This window comes from Apostichopus japonicus, chromosome 18 (assembly GCF_037975245.1).
Source record: "Apostichopus japonicus isolate 1M-3 chromosome 18, ASM3797524v1, whole genome shotgun sequence".
Taxonomy (NCBI): domain Eukaryota; kingdom Metazoa; phylum Echinodermata; class Holothuroidea; order Aspidochirotida; family Stichopodidae; genus Apostichopus; species Apostichopus japonicus.
The window spans coordinates 20,259,107-20,278,709 of record NC_092578.1 but is presented as its reverse complement, the minus strand read 5'-3'; the positions used below and the strand labels follow the sequence as shown (position 1 = coordinate 20,278,709).

Genomic DNA, 19,603 nt, shown 5'->3' with positions numbered 1-19,603 from the left:
TTTCTACCTAATGTTCCCAATATGTAGTTAGATTTCTCGACATGTGACAAAAGTACAAAACCTATTGACTCTAAGAGTAGTGTAGATGTTGAGTGTCTGGATATTCAAAAGTCCCACTGAGTAGACTTATGATGAAAACTAGTAGGGCTCTGGGTGTTCAGTGGGCGCAGGTGCAAATTGGATTGATGCTTCATTGCCCAACAGGTCTAAAAGAGTTGTTGTGAATTAAGAGGTGTATGTCTTCATGCATGGAATGTTAGCTCAGTGTTAGCAGTGTTTACACGGAGTGTTAGCTCAGTGGTTAACACCATTGCCTTCCAATCATAAGGTCCCCGGTTCGAGTCACTCCAAGATTAATGTATGTCGTCCAGTAACAGAGTTGTTGACAATTGACAATTCACCATGGACGTTAAATATGAATCTAAGAGACTGACTTCGGTCAGCTTGCGGCTTTGATAAGCCAATGGGGCTTCTTCGCAAGTTCCTGCTTGCAAGAGGATCTAAAATACATACATACATACATACAAATACCTACATGCATGTATGTATGTATGTATGTATATTAGATCCTCCTGCAAGCAGGAACTCGCGAAGAAGCCTCATAGGCTTATCAAAGCCGGAAGCTGACCGAAGTCAGTCTCTTACATTCATATTTAACGTCTATAATTATGAATTGTTAATTGTCAACAACTCTGTAACTGGACGACATACATTAATCTGGGAGTGACTCGAACCGGGGACCTTATGATTGAAAGGCACCGGCGTTAACCACTGAGCTAACACTCCGTTAACCACTGAGCTAACACATGTTAAAAGTGGGGTTCCTCACTGGCTCTGTTTTGGGACCACTTCTCTCCTTAATTTATGTAAATGACATTGATGAAGATGTGACTTCAGATATTTGCAAGTTTGCAGTTGATTCCAAGCTTTAGAAAGGTTGTTGACATCCAAGAATAATGGATGGATTGGGTGTGTGGGGGCTGTTGTAGCTGCCACTCAGCCACTGTATCCTAGAAACGAAGCATATAGACGGTTTGCACTCACCCCTCCCATGGTTTTAGATACATATTCTAGCTTGTTAGAATTGACTTTGTTGAAATATAAGATCATAGGTCAAAAGAAGAATGAAGCAAGAAGTGACCACCACGACTGCAAGAACAGACGTTGAACTGACGTTCAACCTTAATAATTTCAATATGATCACAATACATTATTACGATGGTGACTGGTGTCAAATCCCAACGAATGCAGAGATAAATACTGTTTTATGAAGTGCGGAGTCATTAATGGAATTTAAACATGCTTGAAATATGTGGCCAATAACTTCTATGCTCAAGCTGGCATTGCAAAAATGACGGACGACACCCAAAAAGGCCACCACTCTAACCATGGCATCTCCACTGTAAGTAAAACGCAGCAGACGACGTCGTAATACGTTAAGTGGTGGCGCTCAATATATTTTACTACATGTTTTACTATTAAAGTATTGTGTAAGTAAACAACAACAAACCTAAATTTGCCTTTGCTCTGCCCAGCTAAACCTAGCTTGGCTAGCTAGCTAGGCTACATGATACTTCTCAGTATGAACAAACAGCTAGTCTACGCTAAACTAAGTTCACACCAAAGACGGTCAAAACCGATTGATAAAGGAGAGGCAGGTAAATAGTAACAGTTTGTAATAGTATCATAAGATGTGTGCAAACTCGAGTAGTATTTTTGATAACACGATTGACGTACTTTTTGCTGCTGCTTTTTATCAAATTGTTGTAATTCGACTGATTTTTTTGTAACCCCGCCGGCGTTTGCCTAGCGTTATGCTTGTTGACATGTATTCTTAATGTATTTATTGGCAACCTAAATTTATAGTCTATCTTAAAAAAATGTTGACTGCCCTTTTTTGTTATGGCGAAAATGTTAACGTTTGGCCATGAAAAATCCCTAGGGATTGATGTACTGACTACATTATGATATTATGGAAATTGTGTGAAAAGTATTAATTTGCAAATTTCTGTGCAAACATTTAAATGTGAAACTAACAATACATAATGATTTATGTGAAACTTTGGGTATATACTAAGGATATCCACAAATTCCATTTGAGTTCCCCATGTGAGTTCCACATGCAAACTGCAACCTTAACAGTCTTTGGCAATCTTGCTCATTTAACCATTCATCCAGTTTATATGCACTAACATTAGTACAATACTTTGATGCTTCTTGAACCCATTATTGGGAAATGGACAATGCAATAGTGCTGAATGAACGGATCAAACTATTATGCTGAAATTCCAGCCCAAAAGTTTCTGAGCTTGAGTTGGACTAGGGTTAACTTAATTAGGCCCTGTGAGCATGTTGCCTTTTCTTTTTCAAATATACTGTGTTGCATACATTGAGAGTGCTGGTGTAAGTACGATGAGAGTGCTGGTGAACATTAGCAGCTGAAGTTAGGTGAGAAGAAAATAGCTTCAGTGGATGCAAGCAAGATTTTGTAGTAGAGTTTCAAACTGTAACAGCTTGGTGTGTTGCTTAATTTAGCCAATGGTTTAATACAGAAGTAGCATGGTATATACTTTGGAATGCTAATGGCACAAAGAAGTCCATTAAAAGACAATGGAAATGACAATCTTTCTCATGCTGCTCTGTAAATTGGTCAAAGAATTCATGAAAGTGCCTCAAAAACGTGATGTTTCCTTTTTTCACTATATCAAATATTAGCTACGTACAGTAAATTCAAAGAGGCTGTGTAGAAGAGAAGTACATTTTGAACCCTTATTGAAAGGCACGAGGCAGATCAAGGATTTTATGACAGAGTTATACAGTATATGTTGCCCTGGGGTCAATCAATCTGACTCCCATGTATGGTGGCAGGTGTTTGAGACTTCCCCTAGCAAAAATAAAATGTTATGATGTCAAATGATACCTTCTAGGCATATTTAGACCATAAATTAGGTTTATTATATTTAAGTGCAAGGTTGTGGCAGTAAATATTTTCAAATTTTTGTGTGGGTTGAAAAGAATGGGTGTTCACTGCTTGTCTTTACCCAACTGAATGTAAACATTCCTGAAGTCTTTCCAGGACTGAGTTTGAGACCGGACCATGGCTCCCACTCCAGTACCCCCCCCCTACCCCCTGTGTTGCTGATTCTTTCTAATTTTATCGTCATTTTAATTCCTCAGATTAGATCAACATGTCAGCATTTGGTGGAGATTCCTTTGTTGCCCTTCCACCATCAACAAAACATGGTGTCATCCTTTTTGCAAAAAATTCTTGCAGACCTGTTGGTGAAGTTCAGGAAGTAGTCTTCTTTCCTAGAAGGAAACACTCACCTGGAAGCAAGTTACAGGTGAATAGTGATCTAAAATATTTGAGCTTACTCCAATTTGTAGTAACGATAGTATACTTAACATGACACTCTGAGAGTGGAGTTTATAAGAAAAATTCTTGTTTGCTTGAATTATCCTTTTATAACTTTTATTGTTAATTTCTATTTAAATCAGAAACAGAAAAGGGCGTAGGAACCGGGGGGGCTGGGGGGGGCGCCAGCCCCCCAATGAAAAATGTGGAGGGGCGGAAGTATCATTCCGCCCCCCGCTTCGCAAGTCAGAAAACCCCTTTTTCATTTCCAAATGAGAAAAAAACATCTCATTTGGAGCACCAAATTGCATCTAAGGCCAGGTGAAAATACAAAATTAAGTTTACAAAATGGAGTGGGTGTTGAAGTGTGCTATATTGCACCAAACTGCATCTGAGGCCACCTGGAAATGCAAAAAATTCCAAAGGGGAGGGGGACACCCTCTCCCCTTAGACCCCTCCCCCAGGCCGGCCATCAGTCTTCAGCTCCCCCCACTCAAAAGTACCTTCCTACGCCACTGGAAACAGATATTAAAGCAGAATCTAGTGTCCAATGAGAATCTGATATGCCGTTTATTGTAACTTGTTTTCTTTGTTTACTTTTATTACAGTGTACATACATAGAAATAGACCAGGTGTGTTCCACAAATGCTGTATTTCTCAGCAAGCCAGCATGGATGTGGGGAGCAGAGATGGGATCTAATGAGCATGGAGTGTGTATTGGTTTATCCGCTGTGAGAACCAAATTGTTAGGCCAGAGAGACAAGACAGAACGTTTATTAGGTCATGACCTTCTAAGGTACAGGATGATGGTTTAATACACCGAATAGGGGAATAATTGATCTCCAAGATCATTCTATTGGTTACTGGCCGTAGGTAATAACTTCAAAAAGGAAACTTAAATGGACTTCTTATTTGAATATAGACTAGGAGTATTGATTTATTAAAACTTCTTTGATATTTTGAAATACCTCTGAAGGAGTGATATTTCTTCCCCTTTCATGGCTTAGGTTTTGTGTCAGTGTTTATTCAGACCTAATTTGCAATATCATTTAGGTATAAGTCCCATTTTTTTGTAAATTAGAAGGTCAGGATGGCAAGCTACATTTGACAAGCTTTACTTAAAATTTCAATCTCATCTTGTGATAATGGATATTTCTCATAAAACTCTTATGCCTCTGCATATTAAATGGCAGTTTGAAAAAATCTGAACTTTCTAGCAGATTACAGTGGTTATAGTGTTCAATAAAGATGGCCACCTGTGATCATTTTGGTAAACATTTAGGGGAACATAATTTTGGTAAACAAACTCTTAAACCCTCCTGCCAACTGCATTACTTCCTCATAAAACTACACATTTATTTCTATAGTTTGTCAAGTTCCTTAATTTTGAGGATGCAAAACTCCTGGACAGTATTTTTAAACTGTAAACTGTATTTATGCTAATATTTGATAGCAATGGAAGTGATAAAAATGTTTCGTTTTCTCTCTGTTAAATTCTCAGACTTGCTTTAGAAAGAGCATCTACTTCAAAAGAAGCTGTGGAGGTTATTTCTACTGCATTGGACAAACATGGCCAGGGTGGTAATTGGCAGGAGAGTGTTGACTATGCAGTATTTCATTCCAGTTTCTTAGTGGCTGATAGGTCAGCTGCCTGGGTGCTTGAGACTGCTGGTCAACTATGGGCAGCAAAGAAATTGGATGGTAACAATGCTCTTTTAACAAATCTGTGTAGCTTCAATGTGTCAAGATTTAACTTTCAATCATTCTGACCAAGCCCTTCCCTTATTAATCATTTACTTCTAAGTTCAATACAGAAATGTTTGTGTCCGTCACATCAGAAATAATGTTTTATTGTTTCACTGCATACTTCTTTTTGTCTCGCTTTGCATAACAGCTACTATGGTTTCAGAAATGTTAATATCCCTAAATATAGGTTTACGTGTTGTCTTTTCACAATTTCCTCAAGCCCTGTAGTGTTTGTAGCTGTCCAACTGTATGAATTCTTAGAGTAGTGGTTGACATTTACATTGAGTTTTTTGCTATGGGCATGCTCTGTAAGCCGAGAATCGATGCATAACATCAACATCAAGGCCTATGATTTTATATTAAGGTTTTAGCCTAGCCTAGTGCATACATTCCATAAAGTACTAGTGACGGGTGGGGTTATTACCTGCAGATTAAATGTTTTGAATTAAGCCAATTGCTACGTCAACTTCATTTTCTGTATAATTATTTCTAATGTCATGGTACTGTGGAATAGCACTAACATGAGCGACGTGGTGGTCTGCATGAAAGCATGTGCATTGATGATACTACTAATCAGTAGTTTAGTGGTAATAGTATAGTAGAAGGCTAGGCTCACGCTGTAGATGTGACCTCATGCATGGAATAGCAGGCTTATAGAGTGTGCAGTTTGCTATGTGAATACATTTTTTTGAGTGATCACTGACATATGCAGTATTTGCAGGTTTATATGCACTTTTCATCGAGCATTATGAATTGTCATATTGCTATCTGAATATTCTTAGAGAATTAAATCAGACATGTAACTAGTTAGCATAGCTCCCCACTCTACTGAGATATAGTAATTCAAATACATTACTAGCACTAGCAGTTCTTGTTACTGATCTCAAAAGTTTTTTTTTTTTTCAAACTTTTGTCAAGACATTGGTTTTATTTCTTGACAGGAGGTGTATATGGAATTACTTCCAGCTTTACTCTTGATACAACATTTGACACAGTTTCAGACAAATTACAAGATGTGGCTCTGTCAGAGTCACTATGGCAACCTGGAGATGGTGAAATCAATTTCCAGCAAGTCTTTTGTGATGGTGGTGATAAATCTCGCCTCTTATCAGGGATGAAGCTACTGGAAGAAAAAAGTGGTAAGATGACTCATTGCGGGGATGTCCACAGTGTTCATCAAGATTAATCACCTAAATAAGTCAATAGATATGGTGGAGTCCTTTATTAAAATTCACAAAACAATAGGAGCAACACCACACAGATTGGTAGTCCCTGTAGATAGTAGACTTAATAGTAGACCTAGTAGAGATAGTAGACCTTGATTGCCCTTTCCTTTTGTATTGAAGCTGTTGATATAGTTCTCTATGTTGAAATAATCCTTGGCCCTATCATTTTCCACAACAGCCATTTGCATTTCATTCAAATAATTGATGTAATGTTGTAACTGATGTGAAATATCACAAGAATAGTACAGAGGTTTCTCATAACTATAGCAAGTAACCCTAAAAATGCAAACACTTCCCAAAGCATATTTTCATATAACATGTTAAGAGAAAATGACATTTGAAAATAACCTCAATCCTCCAAAATGTGATTAGATTCAAAATTAGATTCAATCTTGGTCCATATATCCAACCTACCTAGGGTGGTGGTGGACAACATACCCCATTGAGACACTGTAAGGATTTATATTTGCCAATCATGGTATTAGTGGTGAAGGAAGACTTCAGTACACTGCAAATCAGAGTTTGCCATTACAAATTCCTTACACTCATGTATTGCTTAGATCCACCCTAATGCCAAAAGTTGACTTATTCACCGATCAGGAGTTAATTGTATTTCTCTGTGAATCTTCTTCTTCCGCAGGATCTCTGGACTTGTCAATAATGTTTGAGCTTTTGCGAAGCCCCTCCTTGATGATGCCAAACATCACAGGTAGCATGGTGTGTCTTTTATCTCCCTCCGACTCAAAGCTTCCTTGCTTTCACTTCGCCTCTGGAACGCCCAACCCTTCCAAGTCAGTTTTCAAACCATTTATCTTCACAGCCACTGTCAATTTCCCAATGCACACTGTCTCACCAGATTTTGGCCCAGAAGACCCTGTTAGAACAAACCCTCGATTTCAGAAACAGGTGGATCGACGACACAGTCTGTACAAACACCATGAAAACTTTAGAAAGAGCCAAGGTAGTGAAGGAGAATTGATGAAGACAATCTTAGGAATGGAAAAAGAAGTCCTTACTGGAGTGAAGGAAGTCCTTGGTGGATGTGAGATTGTTGAGAGTGACCTAACCGGTTTCTTTAACGATTGTGTGGAAACAGAAATTAAATTTTATTTGTGATGATGTTCTAAGTATTCCATTTCCCAGCAAAAAGCATTTGCTACAAAATGTAATAGCAACATAGGGGATGGAAGGTAAAATTTGTCATGTGAAAATATTTTAATTTCAGACAGATCACTACCATTTCAGTTGTGTATGAAAATCTAGAAGTAATGATCATGTCATAATTAAGCAAAGAACTGGAGAATATGATCTTTAGGAGAATACAAATATTGAAGCAAATTTTAAGTATCATTCTTAGTGTAGAAGTTAAGCACACTGCAAAATAGATTAATTTGGCAAAAGGGTCAGATACTTTTATTTTTGGAAGCACTGGTCATCCATAACTCAAAACTTGCTAAAAAGTGCTACATCTGTGCAATATTGTTAGAGGCTTGTGTTACCTACAAACAATCATTAGTTGTATTGCTTAGATTTTTTTGAGACTTTCAAACTCCTTCCAACTTTAAAAACAATTGTTTTGTTAGAAAGTGCAAAGGTGAGTAGTAATCAGGGAGAAGGAAGCATCGTTTCAAATTCATATCTACAACTAATTTAATACCATGAAGATTCCATCAAGTTCAAATTGTAAATTTGAAGAGGTTTTTATGAATGCTGTAGGAGGATATGTCTCTCACACAGAGAGATCACCTAATATATTAGGTGATCTCTCTATTCTGAATAGCAGCAACAGAACAGTCTATATACTTGTCTCTCACATAGTGATTAGGTGATCTTTCTATTCTGAATAGCAGCAACAGAGTCTATATACTTGTCTCTCACATAGTTATTAGGTGATCTCTCTATTCTGAATAGCAGCAACAGGGTCTATATACTTGTCTCTCACATAGTTATTAGGTGATCTTTCTATTCTGAATAGCAGCAACAGAACAGTCTAAATACTTGTCTCTCACATAGTGATTAGGTGATCTTTCTATTCTGAATAGCAGCAACAGAGTCTATATACTTGTCTCTCACATAGTTATTAGGTGATCTCTCTATTCTGAATAGCAGCAACAGGGTCTATATACTTGTCTCTCACATAGTTATTAGGTGATCTTTCTATTCTGAATAGCAGCAACAGAGTCTATATACTTGTCTCTCACATAGTTATTAGGTGATCTTTCTATTCTGAATAGCAGCAACAGAGTCTATATACTTGTCTCTCACATAGTTATTAGGTGATCTTTCTATTCTGAATAGCAGCAACAGGGTCTATATACTTGTCTCTCACATAGTTATTAGGTGATCTTTCTATTCTGAATAGCAGCAACAGAACAGTCTATATACTTGTCTCTCACATAGTTATTAGGTGATCTTTCTATTCTGAATAGCAGCAACAGAGTCTATATACTTGTCTCTCACATAGTTATTAGGTGATCTTTCTATTCTGAATAGCAGCAACAGAGTCTATATACTTGTCTCTCACATAGTTATTAGGTGATCTTTCTATTCTGAATAGCAGCAACAGGGTCTATATACTTGTCTCTCACATAGTTATTAGGTGATCTTTCTATTCTGAATAGCAGCAACAGGGTCTATATACTTGTCTCTCACATAGTTATTAGGTGATCTTTCTATTCTGAATAGCAGCAACAGAACAGTCTATATACTTGTCTCTCACATAGTTATTAGGTGATCTTTCTATTCTGAATAGCAGCAACAGAACAGTCTATATACTTGTCTCTCACATAGTGATTAGGTGATCTTTCTATTCTGAATAGCAGCAACAGGGTCTATATACTTGTCTCTCACATAGTTATTAGGTGATCTTTCTATTCTGAATAGCAGCAACAGAGTCTATATACTTGTCTCTCACATAGTTATTAGGTGATCTTTCTATTCTGAATAGCAGCAACAGGGTCTATATACTTGTCTCTCACATAGTTATTAGGTGATCTTTCTATTCTGAATAGCAGCAACAGGGTCTATATACTTGTCTCTCACATAGTTATTAGGTGATCTTTCTATTCTGAATAGCAGCAACAGAGTCTATTTACTTGTCTCTCACATAGTGATTAGGTGATCTTTCTATTCTGAATAGCAGCAACAGAACAGTCTATATACTTGTCTCTCACATAGTGATTAGGTGATCTTTCTATTCTGAATAGCAGCAACAGAGTCTATATACTTGTCTCTCACATAGTTATTAGGTGATCTTTCTATTCTGAATAGCAGCAACAGGGTCTATATACTTGTCTCTCACATAGTTATTAGGTGATCTTTCTATTCTGAATAGCAGCAACAGGGTCTATATACTTGTCTCTCACATAGTTATTAGGTGATCTTTCTATTCTGAATAGCAGCAACAGAACAGTCTATATACTTGTCTCTCACATAGTGATTAGGTGATCTTTCTATTCTGAATAGCAGCAACAGAACAGTCTATATACTTGTCTCTCACATAGTGATTAGGTGATCTTTCTATTCTGAATAGCAGCAACAGGGTCTATATACTTGTCTCTCACATAGTTATTAGGTGATCTTTCTATTCTGAATAGCAGCAACAGGGTCTATATACTTGTCTCTCACATAGTTATTAGGTGATCTTTCTATTCTGAATAGCAGCAACAGGGTCTATATACTTGTCTCTCACATAGTTATTAGGTGATCTTTCTATTCTGAATAGCAGCAACAGGGTCTATATACTTGTCTCTCACATAGTTATTAGGTGATCTTTCTATTCTGAATAGCAGCAACAGAGTCTATTTACTTGTCTCTCACATAGTGATTAGGTGATCTTTCTATTCTGAATAGCAGCAACAGAACAGTCTATATACTTGTCTCTCACATAGTGATTAGGTGATCTTTCTATTCTGAATAGCAGCAACAGAGTCTATATACTTGTCTCTCACATAGTTATTAGGTGATCTTTCTATTCTGAATAGCAGCAACAGAACAGTCTATATACTTGTCTCTCACATAGTTATTAGGTGATCTTTCTATTCTGAATAGCAGCAACAGAACAGTCTATATACTTGTCTCTCACATAGTGATTAGGTGATCTTTCTATTCTGAATAGCAGCAACAGAGTCTATATACTTGTCTCTCACATAGTGATTAGGTGATCTCTCTATTCTGAATAGCAGCAACAGAACAGTCTATATACTTGTCTCTCACATAGTGATTAGGTGATCTTTCTATTCTGAATAGCAGCAACAGAGTCTATATACTTGTCTCTCACATAGTTATTAGGTGATCTTTCTATTCTGAATAGCAGCAACAGAGTCTATATACTTGTCTCTCACATAGTTATTAGGTGATCTTTCTATGCTGAATAGCAGCAACAGAACAGTCTATATACTTATCTCTCACATAGTTATTAGGTGATCTTTCTATTCTGAATAGCAGCAACAGGGTCTATATACTTGTCTCTCACATAGTTATTAGGTGATCTTTCTATTCTGAATAGCAGCCACAGGGTCTATATACTTGTCTCTCACATAGTTATTAGGTGATCTTTCTATTCTGAATAGCAGCAACAGGGTCTATATACTTGTCTCTCACATAGTTATTAGGTGATCTTTCTATTCTGAATAGCAGCAACAGGGTCTATATACTTGTCTCTCACATAGTTATTAGGTGATCTTTCTATTCTGAATAGCAGCAACAGGGTCTATATACTTGTCTCTCACATAGTTATTAGGTGATCTTTCTATTCTGAATAGCAGCAACAGAACAGTCTATATACTTGTCTCTCACATAGTGATTAGGTGATCTTTCTATTCTGAATAGCAGCAACAGAACAGTCTATATACTTGTCTCTCACATAGTGATTAGGTGATCTTTCTATTCTGAATAGCAGCAACAGAGTCTATATACTTGTCTCTCACATAGTTATTAGGTGATCTTTCTATTCTGAATAGCAGCAACAGAACAGTCTATATACTTGTCTCTCACATAGTTATTAGGTGATCTTTCTATTCTGAATAGCAGCAACAGGGTCTATATACTTGTCTCTCACATAGTTATTAGGTGATCTTTCTATTCTGAATAGCAGCAACAGGGTCTATATACTTGTCTCTCACATAGTTATTAGGTGATCTTTCTATGCTGAATAGCAGCAACAGAACAGTCTATATACTTATCTCTCACATAGTTATTAGGTGATCTTTCTATGCTGAATAGCAGCAACAGAACAGTCTATATACTTGTCTCTCACATAGTTATTAGGTGATCTTTCTATTCTGAATAGCAGCAACAGGGTCTATATACTTGTCTCTCACATAGTTATTAGGTGATCTTTCTATTCTGAATAGCAGCAACAGGGTCTATATACTTGTCTCTCACATAGTTATTAGGTGATCTTTCTATTCTGAATAGCAGCAACAGAGTCTATATACTTGTCTCTCACATAGTTATTAGGTGATCTTTCTATTCTGAATAGCAGCAACAGAGTCTATATACTTGTCTCTCACATAGTTATTAGGTGATCTTTCTATTCTGAATAGCAGCAACAGGGTCTATATACTTGTCTCTCACATAGTTATTAGGTGATCTTTCTATTCTGAATAGCAGCAACAGGGTCTATATACTTGTCTCTCACATAGTTATTAGGTGATCTTTCTATTCTGAATAGCAGCAACAGAGTCTATATACTTGTCTCTCACATAGTTATTAGGTGATCTTTCTATTCTGAATAGCAGCAACAGAACAGTCTATATACTTGTCTCTCACATAGTGATTTGGTGATCTTTCTATTCTGAATAGCAGCAACAGAACAGTCTATATACTTGTCTCTCACATAGTTATTAGGTGATCTTTCTATTCTGAATAGCAGCAACAGGGTCTATATACTTGTCTCTCACATAGTTATTAGGTGATCTTTCTATTCTGAATAGCAGCAACAGAGTCTATATACTTGTCTCTCACATAGTTATTAGGTGATCTTTCTATTCTGAATAGCAGCAACAGAACAGTCTATATACTTGTCTCTCACATAGTTATTAGGTGATCTTTCTATTCTGAATAGCAGCAACAGGGTCTATATACTTGTCTCTCACATAGTTATTAGGTGATCTTTCTATTCTGAATAGCAGCAACAGGGTCTATATACTTGTCTCTCACATAGTTATTAGGTGATCTTTCTATGCTGAATAGCAGCAACAGAACAGTCTATATACTTATCTCTCACATAGTTATTAGGTGATCTTTCTATGCTGAATAGCAGCAACAGAACAGTCTATATACTTGTCTCTCACATAGTTATTAGGTGATCTTTCTATTCTGAATAGCAGCAACAGGGTCTATATACTTGTCTCTCACATAGTTATTAGGTGATCTTTCTATTCTGAATAGCAGCAACAGGGTCTATATACTTGTCTCTCACATAGTTATTAGGTGATCTTTCTATTCTGAATAGCAGCAACAGAGTCTATATACTTGTCTCTCACATAGTTATTAGGTGATCTTTCTATTCTGAATAGCAGCAACAGAGTCTATATACTTGTCTCTCACATAGTTATTAGGTGATCTTTCTATTCTGAATAGCAGCAACAGGGTCTATATACTTGTCTCTCACATAGTTATTAGGTGATCTTTCTATTCTGAATAGCAGCAACAGGGTCTATATACTTGTCTCTCACATAGTTATTAGGTGATCTTTCTATTCTGAATAGCAGCAACAGAGTCTATATACTTGTCTCTCACATAGTTATTAGGTGATCTTTCTATTCTGAATAGCAGCAACAGAACAGTCTATATACTTGTCTCTCACATAGTGATTTGGTGATCTTTCTATTCTGAATAGCAGCAACAGAACAGTCTATATACTTGTCTCTCACATAGTTATTAGGTGATCTTTCTATTCTGAATAGCAGCAACAGGGTCTATATACTTGTCTCTCACATAGTTATTAGGTGATCTTTCTATTCTGAATAGCAGCAACAGGGTCTATATACTTGTCTCTCACATAGTTATTAGGTGATCTTTCTATTCTGAATAGCAGCAACAGGGTCTATATACTTGTCTCTCACATAGTTATTAGGTGATCTTTCTATTCTGAATAGCAGCAACAGAGTCTATTTACTTGTCTCTCACATAGTGATTAGGTGATCTTTCTATTCTGAATAGCAGCAACAGAACAGTCTATATACTTGTCTCTCACATAGTGATTAGGTGATCTTTCTATTCTGAATAGCAGCAACAGAACAGTCTATATACTTGTCTCTCACATAGTTATTAGGTGATCTTTCTATTCTGAATAGCAGAAACAGAACAGTCTATATACTTGTCTCTCACATAGTGATTAGGTGATCTTTCTATTCTGAATAGCAGCAACAGAACAGTCTATATACTTGTCTCTCACATAGTTATTAGGTGATCTTTCTATTCTGAATAGCAGCAACAGAGTCTATATACTTGTCTCTCACATAGTTATTAGGTGATCTTTCTATTCTGAATAGCAGCAACAGAGTCTATATACTTGTCTCTCACATAGTTATTAGGTGATCTTTCTATGCTGAATAGCAGCAACAGAACAGTCTTTATACTTATCTCTCACATAGTTATTAGGTGATCTTTCTATGCTGAATAGCAGCAACAGAACAGTCTATATACTTGTCTCTCACATAGTTATTAGGTGATCTTTCTATTCTGAATAGCAGCAACAGAACAGTCTATATACTTGTCTCTCACATAGTTATTAGGTGATCTTTCTATTCTGAATAGCAGCAACAGAGTCTATATACTTGTCTCCCACATAGTGATTAGGTGATCTTTCTATTCTGAATAGCAGCAACAGAACAGTCTATATACTTGTCTCTCACATAGTTATTAGGTGATCTTTCTATTCTGAATAGCAGAAACAGAACAGTCTATATACTTGTCTCTCACATAGTGATTAGGTGATCTTTCTATTCTGAATAGCAGCAACAGAACAGTCTATATACTTGTCTCTCACATAGTTATTAGGTGATCTTTCTATTCTGAATAGCAGCAACAGAGTCTATATACTTGTCTCTCACATAGTTATTAGGTGATCTTTCTATTCTGAATAGCAGCAACAGAGTCTATATACTTGTCTCTCACATAGTTATTAGGTGATCTTTCTATGCTGAATAGCAGCAACAGAACAGTCTTTATACTTATCTCTCACATAGTTATTAGGTGATCTTTCTATGCTGAATAGCAGCAACAGAACAGTCTATATACTTGTCTCTCACATAGTTATTAGGTGATCTTTCTATTCTGAATAGCAGCAACAGAACAGTCTATATACTTGTCTCTCACATAGTTATTAGGTGATCTTTCTATTCTGAATAGCAGCAACAGAGTCTATATACTTGTCTCCCACATAGTGATTAGGTGATCTTTCTATTCTGAATAGCAGCAACAGAGTCTATATACTTGTCTCTCACATAGTTATTAGGTGATCTTTCTATTCTGAATAGCAGCAACAGAGTCTATATACTTGTCTCTCACATAGTTATTAGGTGATCTCTCTATTCTGAATAGCAGCAACAGAACAGTCTATATACTTGTCTCTCACATAGTTATTAGGTGATCTTTCTATTCTGAATAGCAGCAACAGAGTCTATATACTTGTCTCTCACATAGTTATTAGGTGATCTTTCTATTCTGAATAGCAGCAACAGAACAGTCTATATACTTGTCTCTCACATAGTTATTAGGTGATCTTTCTATTCTGAATAGCAGCAACAGAGTCTATATACTTGTCTCTCACATAGTTATTAGGTGATCTCTCTATTCTGAATAGCAGCAACAGGGTCTATATACTTGTCTCTCACATAGTTATTAGGTGATCTTTCTATTCTGAATAGCAGCAACAGAGTCTATATACTTGTCTCTCACATAGTTATTAGGTGATCTTTCTATTCTGAATAGCAGCAACAGTCTATATACTTGTCTCTCACATAGTTATTAGGTGATCTTTCTATTCTGAATAGCAGCAACACAGTCTATATACTTGTCTCTCACATAGTTATTAGGTGATCTTTCTATTCTGAATAGCAGCAACAGAGTCTATATACTTGTCTCTCACATAGTTATTAGGTGATCTCTCTATTCTGAATAGCAGCAACAGAACAGTCTATATACTTTCTAGTTTTGAAAAAGAAGGCAAACAATTGAATTTTAGGAAACCTGCCAAGCCTGTGTGGATCTCTATGTTTTATGAATATTTTCATCTCCTTTCATTATTTCCATTCCCACTTGAATTTATGTAATATTATATTATTTATTCAGTCTGTGCAATTCTTCCAATATCTATCTTTTCATAATCTGACAAGCATGCCAAGGGTCTGTTTTATGATCATTATTTTTTCTATTGTTTCAGCCGAGCCTTAGCTATGTCATGCTGCGTATGTATTCTTGCCAGTATATTCAGTGTGCACACAAACAGAATTAATATTTTTGGTGGTTCAAAATAATAACTAGACATTAAAATTTGAATATGCAGCAGGTCCCTGGCTGTCCTTGTCCAATGTTTTCCAGAGCAGAGTTTTGCAAGGAATGCACCCTATAAAATTATCTTTATCATTGATCTTGTAAGGAAGGGTTGCTACTTATATTTAGAGTTGATCATGTTTCAAAATAAGCATCAGTTTGTCAATAGCTACATGTGCTTTAAACTAGAGCACCAATGGTGCAGTAGCTCAAACCATACAAATTTGAGTTACTGTGAATATTAATCCAGTGTAACACTTTTATATTGAATTAGTGCATGTCACATACCCCTATAACTGCATGTCACATACCCCTATTAGTGCATGTCACATACCCCTATAACTGCATGTCACATACCCCTATTAGTGCATGTCACATACCCCTATTAGTTCATGTCACATACCCCTATTAGTGCATGTCACATAACCCTATTAGTGCATGTCACATAACCCTATTAGTGCATGTCACATACCCCTAATAGTACATGTCACATACCCTTATTAGTGCATGTCACATACCCCTATTGATGGTGGTTCACAAGTTTATCTTTTGCACCTGTCCTGACAAAAGAAGTTAGGGTATCCCCCTCCTAGTTTATTGCCAGAAGTATTGTACCGTTGCAGAACAGGCCCACCTAGGGAGATTACATATTTGCCCTCTCATACATAGATTGCATTACATATTTGCCCCAATCATACTTACATTTAATTACTCATAAGCTTCATTTAAATAAAAACATTAGAATACATGAAGACATATTCCAACTGCTTTCACTGTCATTTACAAACTTCATGTCAGTTTGAGTGTCAATTTTAACTGACACTCAGTCCTTTCTGACTACCGATCACAATACTAATAAGATTTTATTATGTGTTTCAAATTTGGATGGAAGAGGGTCCTTGCTGTATTTATGTGTAATCATGAGGATTACAATCTCACATCTTAAAGTTTTGTCAATACTAATAAGATTTTATCATGTGTTTCAAATTTGGATGGAAGAGGGTCCTTGCTGTATTAATGTGTAATCATGAGGATTACAATCTCACATCTTAAAGTTTTGTCAATACTAATAAGATTTTATCATGTGTTTCAAATTTGGATGGAAGAGGGTCCTTGCTGTATTTATGTGTAATCATGAGGATTACAATCTCACATCTTAAGGTTTTGTCAGTACTAATAAGATTTTATCATGTGTTTCAAATTTGGATGGAAGAGGGTCCTTGCTGTATTAATGTGTAATCATGAGGATTACAATCTCACATCTTAAAGTTTTGTCAATACTAATAAGATTTTATCATGTGTTTCAAATTTGGATGGAAGAGGGGCCTTGCTGTATTAATGTGTAATCATGAGGATTACAATCTCACATCTTAAAGTTTTGGCAATACTAATAAGATTTTATCATGTGTTTCAAATTTGGATGGAAGAGGGTCCTTGCTGTATTTATGTGTAATCATGAGGATTACAATCTCACATCTTAAGGTTTTGTCAATACTAATAAGATTTTATCATGTGTTTCAAATTTGGATGGAAGAGGGTCCTTGCTGTATTAATGTGTAATCATGAGGATTACAATCTCACATCTTAAAGTTTTGTCAATACTAATAAGATTTTATCATGTGTTTCAAATTTGGATGGAAGAGGGTCCTTGCTGTATTAATGTGTAATCATGAGGATTACAATCTCACATCTTAAAGTTTTGTCAATACTAATAAGATCATTTTTCAAATTTGGATGGAAGAGGGTCCTTGCTGTATTAATGTGTAATCATGAGGATTACAATCTCACATCTTAAGGTTTTGGCAATACTAATAAGATTTTATCATGTGTTTCAAATTTGGATGGAAGAGGGTCCTTGCTGTATTTATGTGTAATCATGAGGATTACAATCTCACATCTTAAGGTTTTGTCGATACTAATAAGATTTTATCATGTGTTTCAAATTTGGATGGAAGAGGGTCCTTGCTGTATTAATGTGTAATCATGAGGATTACAATCTCACATCTTAAAGTTTTGGCAATACTAATAAGATTTTATCATGTGTTTCAAATTTGGATGGAAGAGGGTCCTTGCTGTATTTATGTGTAATCATGAGGATTACAATCTCACATCTTAAGGTTTTGTCAATACTAATAAGATTTTATCATGTGTTTCAAATTTGGATGGAAGAGGGTCCTTGCTGTATTAATGTGTAATCATGAGGATTACAATCTCACATCTTAAGGTTTGTCAATACTAATAAGATTTTATCATGTGTTTCAAATTTGGATGGAAGAGGGTCCTTGCTGTATTAATGTGTAATCATGAGGATTACAATCTCACATCTTAAAGTTTTGTCAATACTAATAAGATCATTTTTCAAATTTGGATGGAAGAGGGTCCTTGCTGTATTAATGTGTAATCATGAGGATTACAATCTCACATCTTAAGGTTTTGTCAATACTAATAAGATTTTATCATGTGTTTCCTTTTTTGGATGGAAGAGGGTCCTTGCTGAATTAATGTGTAATCATGAGGATTACAATCTCACATCTTAAGGTTTTGTCAATACTAATAAGATTTTATCATGTGTTTCATATTTGGATGGAAGAGGGTCCTTGCTGTATTAATGTGTAATCATGAGGATTACAATCTCACATCTTAAAGTTTTGTCAATACTAATAAGATTTTATCATGTGTTTCAAATTTGGATGGAAGAGGGTCCTTGCTGTATTAATGTGCAATCATGAGGATTACAAACTCACACCTTAAGGTTTTGTCAAACTAATAAGATTTTATCATGTGTTTCAAATTTGGATGGAAGAGGGTCCTTGCTGTATTAATGTGTAATCATGATGATTACAAAATACTAATAACATTAAATGTCTAAAATATCACTTATTCTTTTCTTATCTTTGTTTTGCTAACTGCACAATTTAATGTATGAAACTTGAAGCCCCTCATTTGACTAGAGCAAACCATTTTCATTGGCACCTCTTGTGAAGATTTTAGTCTGTTATAGCAGACTCAGTAAAAGTAATAATTAAAGAACAAACGTTAAAATGTTTTGATACACATGGGATAGAAAAAGCTTGGTTGCTTGGTTGAAGTACTGTTTGACAATAAAGTTTGCTTGTTTACTTGACAAATGCATATTGTGCACAATTAACATGGTTTAGAGGAAAAGGTAATTTGTAAGACAATGGCAGTATATTCAAGAACACTGCACAGCAATAACATTATGTGCACTTGCCATCACCATTAAAAGAAGTGGAATCTACAAACTGTAAACTATTACCAAAATATACAAAACATCCATCTGGTTAATATACAGCTAATCATTGCTTGCAATCGTTATTTCAAATACAAACATAACAAACTCTCACCACACTCTGGTGCTCTCAACACTTTGGTGATGTCACCACATTCTGGTGCTGGCACCACATTCTGGTGCTGGCACCATATTCTGGTGCTGGCACCATATTTGGGTACTCATAAAATTCCATCTGCCATCTGATCTCTTTTGTGTTATTGGTTTGGGTTTCATTAAAGTAATTATGTGCATTTCAAAATAGGAATTACATAAAACTGTTCCATTTCAAGAAATGTCACTGATTAGTGTTGCATTTTCACTTATAACTCACATCTAGGCGTAGTCTTATTCTTATAATGGAGCCAGTTTTTCAAAAACACTTTCAACATTTTAGCGCTTTTAAGCCGTTAGCGATAGTTTTCACAACTATCGCTATTACTTTCAGTCATGACATATTACATCCGTGAACAACATTGGTGGTAC

At 36.0% G+C, this 19,603-nt stretch overlaps 1 protein-coding gene and 1 long non-coding RNA gene across 2 annotated transcripts; both read left to right on the top strand.

Moving 5' to 3' along the window:
* The first annotated feature begins 1,501 nt into the window (after positions 1 to 1,501).
* On the top strand, positions 1,502 to 8,198 carry LOC139958948 (secernin-2-like). The gene is made up of 6 exons (XM_071956405.1): positions 1,502 to 1,658; positions 3,178 to 3,344; positions 3,964 to 4,151; positions 4,857 to 5,056; positions 6,043 to 6,240; positions 6,968 to 8,198. The coding sequence occupies exons 2-6, from the start codon at positions 3,189 to 3,191 to the stop codon at positions 7,441 to 7,443; spliced, it is 1,218 nt and encodes a 405-aa protein (XP_071812506.1). The 5' UTR covers positions 1,502 to 1,658; positions 3,178 to 3,188; the 3' UTR covers positions 7,444 to 8,198.
* Positions 8,199 to 15,297: 7,099 nt separating this feature from the next.
* LOC139958947 (uncharacterized) lies at positions 15,298 to 19,500 on the top strand. The gene is made up of 2 exons (XR_011789912.1): positions 15,298 to 17,524; positions 17,732 to 19,500. It is a non-coding gene; the product is annotated as an uncharacterized lncRNA (long non-coding RNA).
* Positions 19,501 to 19,603: the final 103 nt, after the last annotated feature.